The sequence below is a fragment of the Carcharodon carcharias genome, chromosome 8 (assembly GCF_017639515.1).
Source record: "Carcharodon carcharias isolate sCarCar2 chromosome 8, sCarCar2.pri, whole genome shotgun sequence".
Classification (NCBI taxonomy): domain Eukaryota; kingdom Metazoa; phylum Chordata; class Chondrichthyes; order Lamniformes; family Lamnidae; genus Carcharodon; species Carcharodon carcharias.
Genome location: NC_054474.1, coordinates 105,144,695 through 105,157,171, shown reverse-complemented (window position 1 = coordinate 105,157,171; position 12,477 = coordinate 105,144,695). Strand labels below are relative to the sequence as shown.

Here is a 12,477-nt window from a genome sequence, read left to right as displayed (position 1 = left end):
CTGGAAATTTCCTGTTGACAAATTTTACTGATGATGCACACATTATTTTATCTTCATATATTTTTATTTCTGTTGGAGTCAACATTTAGAAATATGAAATTATCTTCTTTTCATTTTTCTCTTTTCCTGCGTTAAGATTTTTTTTTGCTTTGTGATCTGTGAGTTGTCTCCATAGGCTTGTTCTACTGATTATTTTGAAGTGTGTTCTGAATTCTTGATTCAGTCTTAAACATAAATAACATGAGCCATTTGGTAGTACAGAACTTGAGTTGCTGAAAAAAACTTCTGCCCAGAGTTCACTTGACAACCAATCAGCGCTCTCTTCTCATACAATGTAAATTGTTGTTTCCCACCCCCCCCTCTATTATTGGTATTCTTGCAAGTGTCCTGATGAATGCAAAATGAAAAGCTTCGACATGTCTCTTTTCTCAGCAACAAATAACACTATATTCTTGATTGTGTACTTGTTGGTAGTTGGGGTGGGAGGGGATGGCCTCTGTGTAGTGACTGAGAATTCTGTATTAAATTCGCTGTAGATCCTGGTTAAGGTTTTGTCGTCTAGTGGGTAGTGTCCCTACCTCTGAACTAGGAGCTCCAAGTTCAAATCCCACTTCAGGACATGATGACCACAAAAAGTGAATTCATAATGTGGCCAAACAATTTGACTATCAGCCAATAAGTCCTTCCAATACACCTAATGGCAGGTGGTAAGAGCAGTAGAGTTTCTTGGTTAGCCAGACTGCAGAAGGCAATGTCAAACCACATGCAATAGTTTGCTAACCATAACTATGGACCAATCCAATGGAAGTCCATGGGGGAGGAGGAATTCTGCCACTACACATTCTATTTTCCCCAAGATAGTTAGCCCTAACTTCATCAGATGTCATCTTTTCAAGTTTCCATTTTGTTTCAGTTTGCTACTTAACCACAGAATTTGATGCTTTTTGCACCTTCCTTTCACAATGTATGAATAATATTTATTCATAGCTGACTGTTTGGTGACATGTTTACTAAATTCTCTGCCCAGCTAATTTCTCCCAGATCCCTTCTTGTCTTGTTGAACTTTGTTTCTTTCCACTTAGTTGATTGGTAGTACAGAACTTGACTATTGCTGAAAAGAAGACACATGCTGAAGGAACTTTTTGTCTTGAGTTTATCAGGATAGATTTGCAAGAACACCAAATCTAAAGGGAACAACAATTTATACTGCATGAGAAGAGTGGGCCGACTGCTTGGCAAGAGGACCTGGATTGGTAGGGGCATTGCCATAGAGAATGCACCAGAGAACAGTTAACTGCAAAGCTTTGGTTTAAATTAAAACCAGGCAGATTGACTCTGATCAATGCATTGCCATGGAGAATGAAGCAGGGAATGGCTGTCACCCAAGCATGGTTTAGTTGAAAAAGGCACAATGTGTGGACATGTTCTTTCTGTTTACAAAAGACAGGAGCCAGGGTTTTCCATTCCCGCAGGCATCAGGTGTGTTTGGTGGCATGAGCAGACAATATGTCGTCATCGGTTTCACAATGGCTTGAAACCAGTTTGTGATCGTCTGCTCAGCTTGCTGATGGTGAGCTGCATTTCCCGCCATCACACATTGGGAACCTCATTGTAACACAGCAGCATATCATTACAAGGCCAGCCCACCGGACTGATCCAGCCCCCAGCTAGATCAGCCAACCACGGGTTTCACTACCGAACATAAGCGACATGCACCTGGTGGGGCTGCACTTCACTCAGGGCTTCAAAAACAAAGTAAAGAGCAACAAACAAAGAAAAGTACAGCCCATGAACAGGCCCTTCGGTCCTCCAAGCCTGCGCTGATCATATTGCCTGTCAAACTTAAACATTTTGCACTTCCGGGGTCCCTATCCCTCTATTCCCATCCTATTCATGTATTTGTCAAGCTGCCTCTTAAGACCCATTATCGTACCTGCTTCCACCACCTCCTCTGGCAGCGAATTCCAGACACTCACTACCCTCTGCATAGAAAACTTGCCCCACACATCTCCTCTCACCTTAAATCTATGTCCCCTAGTAATTGACTCTTCCTCCCTGGGAAAAAGCTTCTGACTATCTACTCTGTCCATGCCATTCATAATTTTGTAAACCTCTACCACGTCGCCCCTCAATCCCCGTTGCTCTAGTGAGAACAATCCGGGTTTCTCAACCTCTCCACATAGCTAATAACCGCCAGACCAGGCAGCATCCTAGTAAACCTCCTGTGCACCCTCTCTAAAGCTTCCCTATACTTCTGGTAATGTGGTGACCAGAATTGTATGAAATATTCCAAGTGTGGCCTAACCAAGGTTTGTTTGCCTACCTTGCTTCGGGCAGCACTTGCAGTCATCAGCTCCAGTCTTCACAGGCAGCACCAAATCATTTTTAGGGTGGCTCATGGGCAGGTCTCTACCTACCAGACCAGCCGTATGTGGGTGGCTTTTCAATGGCTGCCGGGCAAGGTCCTACTTGGTGAAAGGGGAGAAGTGGCTTCAGGCAAGGGGAGAGGCTGCAGGACGAGGGCTGTACTGGGGAAGGGGGTATCCCAGGGTGTGAATTGGGGAACATGTTGATCTGTGCAAGTGGCCTCAAGATGGTGAGGGCTGAGAAGGCAGTCCCCAGAGGAGATGAGGCCAGATGGAGATGTGAGGGTGTGTGTGAGAGAGTGAGTGGCGATGTCCCTTGAGCTGGCAGTGAGTGACATGCCAGTGAATGTGTGATGGGCTTGAGTGTGTGAGTTTACAGTGATGAGATGTTTGCCATACCCTGGCAGCATGGATGAGATCATTCATCGTCTATCTGCATTGGATGGTCCAGGGCCCAGTGTGTGAATATATGTAGCTTCTGGCATGTGTAAGTGAGCTACACTACAAGCCCAACTGATAATCCTAAATTGGGTATCAGTATAATTGTTAGCACAATCAGGATTGTTTAACAAGTGCTGTCCAGCTGCAGAATCACGACTAATGTTGGGCACTATTTTCTGAGTTTTACAAACATGGGCTGGGTGAGTATGGTCAGTACTTTACTTAATTCCCTGGTTCTTTCACTTTTCCTTACCCTGGTCTATTCTGACACAACATGAATAAGTGGTGGTCAACTATTTCCTAATTTCCATCTGGTTAATGATTTTCTCCACTTCAATTCCTAAAACCAATTCAAGCAATGCCTCCTCCCAGGTTAGAGTCAAAGTTAATTCAGTTCCAGTTACATTCGAAATGGTGTACTGTACTTTGATTATATGATTGACATTTATCCCAGTCTAATTCAGGATAGTCCAGGCCCAGCTGTTTATCTGTTCATGTGAATTTATTTGAAAGTGCACAGATTGCCTCCTCAATCTGATCTTCATGATTTATCAGCCAGTAATGCACACTGAGAATTACATCATTCTCCTTCACAACTCTAAACCATAGCCACAACTCTCCAGGAGCCTCTGCAACTTTTCAAACTATACCCCATTCTACTTTCATAGAGTAATGCCACACGTTGTGACCTGAAACCAGATTTCATTTTGGATTTCTCATCAGAATTCAAACAAGACAAAGATGGGAGTTCAGTAAATGAGACAGACAGACAGTCAGAATCTTACATTCTTAAACCCCCTGTAGAGCACCTGAAGTTCCCTCTTGGTGAAGTTGGTTTGGGCCTGAAGTTGTCCTAAGCCCTCAGGTCGGTGGCAGACTGTGGCCATTTCTAGCTCATCTTCAACCTTATCTGCAAAAACAGACAGAAAATGCCAAGTAAATTATGAGGGTAGTGGAGCTCCAGAACAAAGACGTGAAAGACAGCAAAGACAGACGTTGTCAAATGCCATGTTACAGATTGCAGCCATAAATAGGAAGAAGACTGTCAGAAACCCTATACGACCTACTCTGTCGCATCACTGTTGTGCTCAGGAGAATCACATTAAATTCAAAACATTAACTGTTTATTGCCTACAATTACAAGCCTAACGACTCCCAGAGCTACCTCAATTACAGCTCCTCACACCGTGCTTCCTGTAAGGACTCCATCTCATTCTCTCAATCCCTTCATCTCCTTTGCATCTGTTCCAATGATGCCACTTTCAAAAACAGTTCCACTGACAGTTCCTTAACTGAGGTTTTCCACCCACAGTGGTTGACAGGGCCCTCAACCGTGTCTGGCCAATCTCCCGTGTATCCACCCTCACACCTTCCTCTCCCTCCCAGAAACATGATAGGGTCCCCCTTGTCTTCACTTATCACTCCACCAGCCTCCGCATTCAAAGGATCACCCTCCGCCATTTCCGCCAACTCCAGCATGATGCCACCACCACACACATCTTCCCTTCACCTCCATGGCGGCATTCCACAAGGATCGTTCCCTCCGGGACACCCTGGTCCACTCCTCCATCGCCCCCTACACCTCAATGCCCTCCCACGGCACCTTACCATGCAACCGCAGAAGGTGCAACACCTGCCCCTTTACTTCCCGTCTCCTCACCATCCAAGGGCCCAAACATTCCTTTCAAGTGAAGCAGCATTTCACTTGCACTTCCCTCAACTTAGTCTACTGCATTTGTTGCTCCCAATGCAGTTTTCTCTACATTGGAGACAACAAATGCAGACTAGATGAGCGCTAGGTAGAACACCTCCGGTCTGTCCACAAGCATGACCCGGACCTCCGTGTCGCTTGCCACTTCAACAGTTCCTCCTACTTTCTTGCCCACATGTCTGTCCTTGGCCTGCTGCATTGTTCCAGTGAAGCTCAATGCAAACTGGAGGAACAGCACCTCATCTTCCGACTAGGCACTTTAAAGCCTTCCAGACTGAATATTGAGTTCAACAATTTTAGATCATGGACTCTCTCCTCCATCCCCACCCCCTTTCCAACACCCCCTTTTTTCCCAAAAATTTATGTAGAGTTTTCTTTTCTCACCTATTTCTATTATTTTTAAATGTATTTCCATCCATTGTTTTAGCTCCACCTTTTAGCCTATTTCAATTCCTTCACGCACCCCCCCCCCACCAACCCCCCAATTAGGGCTATCTGTAACTTGCTTGGCCTGCTTTCTACCCTTAATTAGCACATTCCTTAGAAAATATCACCACCTTCAACACCTCTTTGTCCTTTTGTTTATGACATATTTTGGCTATCTCCACCAATCACTGGCCCTCTATTCAGCTCTACTGGTCCCACCACACCTCCCAAAAGCCAGTTTATATTTCACGTCTCTTCTATTTTTACTTAGTTCTGTTGAAAAGTCATATGGACTCGAAATGTTAACTGTTTTCCTCTCCGCAGATGCTGCCAGACCTGCTGGGTTTTTCCAGATATTTTTAAGTTATTTTTGTTTTGGATTTCCAGCATTCACAAGTTTTTTTGCTTTTAACTCTGCTTATCGTTCCATTGATGCTATCATAATCTGCTGAGTTATTCGAACACTTTCAGTTTTTATTTGAGATCACCAGCATCTGCAGTATTTTGCATTTATTATTGCACTGGGACTGTGTTCCCGCATTAAATCAGTGTTTGTGTCTATGTTCTAGGACTAAATCATTGCCTTGTGACTGTGTTCCTCTATTAAATTAGTGTCTTGTAACTGTGTTCCTGTATTAAATCAGTGTCTTATGACTGTGTCCCTCTATTAAATCAGTGTCTTGTAAATGTGTTCCTGTATCAAATCAGTGTCTTCTAACTGTGTTCCTGTATTAAATCAGTGTCTCGTAAATGCATTCCTGTATTAAATCAGTGTCTTATAACTGTGTTCTTCTATTAAATCAGTGTCTTGTAACTATGTTCCTGTATTAAATCAATATATTGTGACTGTGTTCCTGTATTATATCAGTGTCTTGTAACTGCGCCTCATAGCTGTGTTCCTATATTAAATCAGTATCTTTTACGTGTGCTCCTGTGTTAAATCAGATTCTTGTAACAGTGTTCCTGTATTAAATCATCCACCTTTAACTGTGTTCATGTGTTAAATCAGCTTCTTGTAACTGTGTTCCTGCATTAAATCAGTGTTGTCCTACTGTGTTCCTGTATTAAGTCTATATCGTATGACAAAAACAAAAAAACTGCAGATGCTGGAAATCCAAAACAAAATTAGAATTACCTGGAAAAATTCAGCAGGTCTGGCAGCATCGGCGGAGAAGAAAAGAGTTGACGTTTCGACTCCTCATGACCCTTCGACAGAACTTGAGTGAATCCAAGAAAGGGGTGAAATATAAGCTGGTTTTAGGTGTGTGGGGGTGGTGGTGGCGGGGGTGGGGTTGAGTGGGGGGAGAGAAGTCGAGGAGGTTGGTGTGGTTGTAGGGACAAACAAGCAGTGATAGAAGCAAATCATCAAAAGATGTCACAGACAACAGAACAAAAGAACACATAGGTGTTAAAGTTCGTGATATTATCTAAAAGAATATGCTAATTAAGAATGGATGGTAGGGCACTCGAGGTATAGCTCTAGTGGGGGTGGGGGAGCAAAACATTTTTAAAATATTTAAAAATAATGGAAATAGGTGGGAAAAGAAAAATCTATATAATTTATTGGAAAAAAACATAAGGAAGGGGGAAGGAACAGACAGGAGGTGGGGATGGAGGAGGGAGCTCAAGACCTAAAGTTGTTGAATTCAATATTCAGTCCGGAAGGCTGTAAAGTGCCTAGTCGGAGGATGAGGTGTTGTTCCTCCAATTTGCATTGGGCTTCACTGGAACAATGCAGCTAGCCAAGGACAGACATGTGGGCAAGAGAGCAGGGTGGAGTGTTAAAATGGCAAGCGACAGGGAAGTTTGGGTCATTCTTGCGGACAGACCGCAGGTGTTCTGCAAAGCGGTCGCCCAGTTTACGTTTGGTGTCTCCAATGTAGAGGAGACCACATTGGGAGCAACGAATGCAGTAGACTAAGTTTGGGGAAATGCAAGTGAAATGCTGCTTCACTTGAAAGGAGTGTTTGGGCCCTTGGACGGTGAGGAGAGAGGAAGTGAAGGGGTAGGTGTTACATCTTTTGTGTGGGCATGGGGTGGTGCCAAAGAAGGGGGTTGAGGAGTAGGGGATGATGGAGGATTGGACCAGGGTTTACCGGAGGGAACGATCCCTACAGAATACCGATGGGGGGTGGGTGGTGAAGGGTGTTAAATCAGTACCTTGTGACTGTGTTCCTGTATTACATCAGTGTCTTGTGACTGTGATCCTATATGAAATCAGTGTCTTGTAACTGTGTTCATGTATTATATCAGTGTCTTGTAACTGTGTCTCATAGCTGTGTTCCTGTATTTCATCAATGTCTTGTAACTGTGTTACACTATTTAATCAGTGCATTGTGATTGTGTTCCTCTATTTAATCAGTGTCTTGTGACTGTGTTCCTGTATGAAATCAATGTCTTCTGACAGTGTTCCTTTATTAAATTACTGCCATGCAACTCTGTTCCTGTATTATATCAATGTCTTGTAACTGTGTCTCATAGCTGTGTTCTTGTATTAAATCAGTGTCTTGAAACTGTGTTCCTGTATTAAATCAGTGCCTTCTGACTTTGTTCATGTAATATGTCATTCTCCTGTAACTGTGTTCCTGTATTAAATCAGTCTCCTGTAACTGTATACCTGCGGTAAATCAGTGTCTTGTGACTGTTTTCCGGTATTAAATCAGTGTCGTGAGACTGTGTTCCTTTATTAAATTAGTGCCTTGTAAAAGTGTTCCTGTATTAAATCAGTTTCTTATGACTGTGGTCCTGTGTTAAATCAATGTCTTGTGATTGTGTTCCTGAATTGAATCAGTGCCTTGTAACTGTTTTTCTGTATTATATCAGTGTCCTGTAACTATATTCTTGTATTAAATCAGTACCTTGTGACTTTGTTCAATTAATAAGTCATTCCCCTGTAACTGTGTTTCTGTATTAAATCAGTGTCCTATAACTGTATTCCTGTGTTAAATCAGTATCTTGTGACTGTGTTCCTGTACTAAATCAGTCTATTGTGACATTGTTCGTTTATTAAATTGGTGCTTTTTAACTGTGTTCCTGTATTATATAAGTGTCTTGTAAGTGTGTCTCATAGCTATGTTCCTGTATTAAATCAGTGTCTTGTAACGGTGTTCTTGTATTAAATCAGTGTCTTGTAACTGTTCTACTCTATTATATCAGTGTCTTGTCCCTCTGTTCCTGTATTCAATCAGTGCCTTTTGACTGTGTTCCTTTATTAAATCAGTGTTTTGTGACTGTGATCCATTATGAAATAAGTCTCTTGTAACTGAGCTCATGGATTATATCTGTGTCTTGTAACTGTGTACCTGGATTAAATCGGTGTCTTCTGACTGTGTTCCTGCATTAAATCAGTGTCTTATGATGTGTTACTCTATTATATCAGTGCCTTGTGACTGCATTCCTGTATTAAATATGTGTCTTGTAACTGTTTTACTCTATTTAATCAGTGCCTTGTTCCTCTGTTCCAGTATTAAATCAGTACCTTGTGACTGTGTTCCTGTACTAAATCAGAATCTTGTGACTGCGATCCTGTATGAAATCAATCTCTTGTAACTGTGTTCATGTATTATATCTGTGTCTTGTAATTGTGTCTCATAGCTGTGTTCCTGTATTAAATTAGTGTCTTGTAACTGTGTTCTTGGATTGAATCAGTGTCTTCTGACTGTGTTCCTGCATTAAATCAGTGTCTTATGACTGTGTTACTCTATTAAATCAGTGCCTTGTGACTGTGTTCCTGTATTACATCAGTTTTTAGAAACTGTGTTACTCTATTAAATCACTGCCTTGTGACTGTGTTCCTTTATTAAATCAGTGTCTTGAGACAGTGTTCCTTCATTAAATTAGTGCCTTGTAACTCTGTTCCTGCATTATATCAGTGTCTTATTACTGTGTCTCATAGTTGTGATGCTGTATTAAATCAGTGTCTTGTAACTGTTTTACTCTACTAAATTAGTGCCTTGCAAGTTTGTTCCTGTATTATATCAGTATCTTGTGACAGTGTTCCTCCAGTGAATCATTGTCTTGTAACTGTGTTCCTGTGTTAAATCAACTTCTTGGGAATTTTTCCCTGGATTAAGTCAGTGTCTTCTGACTTTGTTCCTGCATTAAATCAGTTTCTTATGACTGTGTTACTCTATTAAATCAGTGTGTTGTAACTGTATCTCATAGCTCTGTTCCTGTATTAAATCAGTGTCATGTAACTGTTTTACACTATTAAATCAGTGCCTTGTCACTGTGCTCATGTATTAAATTAGTGCCTTGAGACTGTGTTCCTGCATTACATCAGTGTCTTGTGACTGTGATCCTGCATGAAATCAGTGTCTTGTAACTGTTTTCATGTATTATATCAGTGTCTTGTAACTGTGTCTCATAGCTGTGTTCCTGTATTAAATCAGTGTCTTGTAACTGTGTTCCTGTATTAAATTAATGCCTTTTGACTTTGTTCATGTAATATGTCATTCTCTTGTAACTGTGTTCCTGTTTTAAATCAGTGTCCTGTAACTGTATACCTGCGTTAAATCATTGTCTTGTGACTGTTTTCCTGTATTAAATCAGTGTCTTGTGACAGTGTTCCTTTATTAAATTAGTGCCTTTTAACTGTGTTCCTGTATTATATCAGTGTCTTGTAAGTGTGTCTCATAGCTATGTTCCTGTATTAAGTCAGTCTCTTGTAACTGTGTTCCTGTATTAGATCAGTGTCTTATGACTGTGTTAATCTTTTAAATCAGAGTCTTGTAACTGTCTTCCTCTATTAAATCGGTGCCTTGTGACTGTGTTCCTGTATTATATCATTGCCTTGTAACTGTGTCTCATAGCTGTGTTCCTGTGTTAAATCACAGTCTTGTAACCGTTTTACTCTATTAAATTAGTGTCTTGTAGCTTTTCTCCTGAATAATATCTGGGTCTTGTAACTGTGTCTCATAGCAATGTTCCTCAATTAAATCATTGTCTTGTAACTGTGTTCCTGTTTTAAATCTGCTTCTTGTAATGTTGTCCCTGGATTAAATCTGTGTCTTCTGACTTTGTTCCAGCATTAAATCAGTTTCTTATGACTGTGTTACTCTAATAAATTAGTGTCTTTTAATTGTCTTCTTCTATTAAATCAGTGCCTTGTAACTGTGTCTCATAGCTCTGTTCCTGTATTAAATCAGTGTCTTGTAACAGTTTTACTCTATTAAATCAGTGCCTTGTCACTGTGCTCCTGCATTAAATCAGTGCCTTGTGACTGTGTTCCTGTATTAAATCAGTGTCTTCTGACTGTGATCCTGTGTGAAATCAGTTTCTTGTAACTGTGTTCATGTATTACATCAGTGTCTTGTAACTGTGTTACTTAATTAAATCAGTGCCTTGTGACTGTGTTCCTGAATTAAATCAAAGTCTTGAGACAGTGTTCCTTTATTAAATTAGTGCCTTGCAACTCTGTTCGTGTATTATATCAGTGTCTTGTAACTGTGTCTCATAGCTGTATTCCTGTTTTAAATCAGTGTCTTCTAACTGTGCTCCTGTATTAAACCAGTGTCTTGTGCCTGTGTTACTGTATTAAATCAGTGTCTTGTAGGTGTGTTTCTGTGTTAAAACATCCTCTTGTAACTGTGTTCCTGTGTTAAATCAGCATCTTGTAACTGTGTTCCTGGATTATATCAGTTTCTTCTTACGGTGTTCCTATGTTAAATCAGTGTCTTATGACTCCTCTTGTAACTGTGTTCCTGTGTTAAATCAGCTTCCTGCAACTGTGTTCCTGGATTGAATCAGTATCTTCTTACTGTGTTCCTGTATTAAGTCAGTGTCTTATGACTGAGTTACTCTTTTAAATCAGTGTCTTGTAACTGTCTCACTCTATTAAATCTGTGCCTTGTGACTGAGTTCCTGTATTATATCTGCACCTTGTAACTCTGTCTCATAGCTGTGTTCCACCATTAAATCAGTGTCTTGTGACGGTGATCCTGTATGAAATCAGTCTCTTGTAACTGTGTTCATGTATCACATCAGTGTCTTGTAACTGTGATACTTTGTTAAATCAGTGCCTTGTGATTGTGTTGCTGTATTAAATCAGTGTCCTGTGACTGTGATCCTGTATGAAATCAGTCTCCTGTAACTGTGTTCATGTATTATATCAGTGTCTGGTAACTGTGTCTCATAGCTGTATACCTGTATTATATCAGTGCTTTGTAATTGTTACTCTATTAAATCAGTGCCTTGTGACTGTGTTGCTGTATTAAATCGGTGTCTTGTGAGAGATTCCTTTATTAAATTAGTGCCTTGTAACTCTGTTCCTGTATTATATCAGTGTTTGTTACTGTGTCTCATAGCTGTGTTACTTTATTAAATCAATGCCCTGTGACTGTGTTCCTGTATTACATCAGTGTCTTGTAACTGTGTTACTTTATTAAATCAGTGCCTTGTGACTGTGTGCCTGTATTTAATCAGTGCCTTGTGACTTTGTTCCTGTATTAAATCAGTGTCTTGAGACACTGTTCCTTCATTAAATTAGTGCCATGTAACTCTGTTCCTGCATTATATCAGTGTCTTGTTACTGTGTCTCATACTTGTGATGCTGTTTTACTCTACTAAATTAGTACCTTGCAACTTTGTTCCTGTATTATATCAGTATCTTGTGACAGTGTTCCTACAGTGAATCATTGTCTCTTTACTGTGTTCCTGTGTTAAATCAGCTTCTTGGAACTTTTTCCCTGGATTAAATCAGTGTCTTCTGACTTTGTTCCTGCATTAAATCAGTTTCTTATGACTGTGTTACTCTATTAAATCAGTGTGTTGTAACTGTATCTCATATCTCTGTTCCTGTATTAAATCAGTGTCATGTAACTGTTTTACACTATTAAATCAGTGCCTTGTCACTGTGCTCATGTATTAAATTAGTGCCTTGTGACTGTGTTCCTGTATTACATCATTGTCTTGTGACTGTGATCCTGTATGAAATCAGTGTCTTGTAACTGTTTTCATGTATTATATCAGTGTCTTATAACTGTGTCTCATAGCTGTGTTCCTGTATTAAATCAGTGTCTTGTAACTGTGTTCCTTTATTAAATTAATGCCTTTTGACTTTGTTCATGTAATATGTCAAATCTCCTGTAACTGTGTTCCTGTATTAAATCAGTGTCCTGTAACTGTATACCTGCGTTAAATCATTGTCTTGTGACCATTTTCCTGTATTAAATCAGTGTCGTGTGACTGTGTTCCTTTATTAAATTAGTGCCTTGTACTGTGTTCCTGTATTATATCAGTGTCTTCTAACTGCGTCTCATAGCTATGTTCCTGTATTAAATCAGTGTCTTGTAACTCGGTTCCTGTATTAAATCAGTGTCTTATGACTGTGCTCCTGTTTTAAATCAATGTCTTGTGGCTGTGTTCCTGAATTGAATCAGTGCCTTGTATCTGTGTTGCTGTGTTAAATCAATGTCTTGTGACAGTGTTCCTTTATTAAATTTGTGCCCTTTAACTGTGTTCCTGTATTATATCAGTGTCTTGTAAGTGTGTCTCATAGCTATGTTCCTGTATTAAATCAGTGCCTTGTAACTC

The 12,477-nt window shown here is 40.4% G+C and overlaps 1 protein-coding gene across 3 annotated transcripts in view; it reads right to left on the bottom strand.

Annotated features, from left to right (window-relative positions):
• LOC121281109 (Kv channel-interacting protein 1) overlaps positions 1–12,477 on the bottom strand; it is a 678,471-nt gene that overhangs the window by 465,353 nt on the left and 200,641 nt on the right. Inside the window, exons 1-2 of one of the 3 annotated variants that reach the window (XM_041193802.1) lie at positions 6,246–6,297; positions 3,593–3,720 (exon numbers count right to left, since the gene is read on the bottom strand). In XM_041193802.1, coding sequence (XP_041049736.1) covers positions 3,593–3,694 — 102 coding nt within the window. In that variant the 5' untranslated portion in view covers positions 3,695–3,720; positions 6,246–6,297. Of the gene's footprint in view, positions 1–3,592; positions 3,721–6,245; positions 6,298–12,477 lie in introns of those variants that run through there. The other 2 variants (XM_041193799.1, XM_041193800.1) reach the window with 2 other exon arrangements.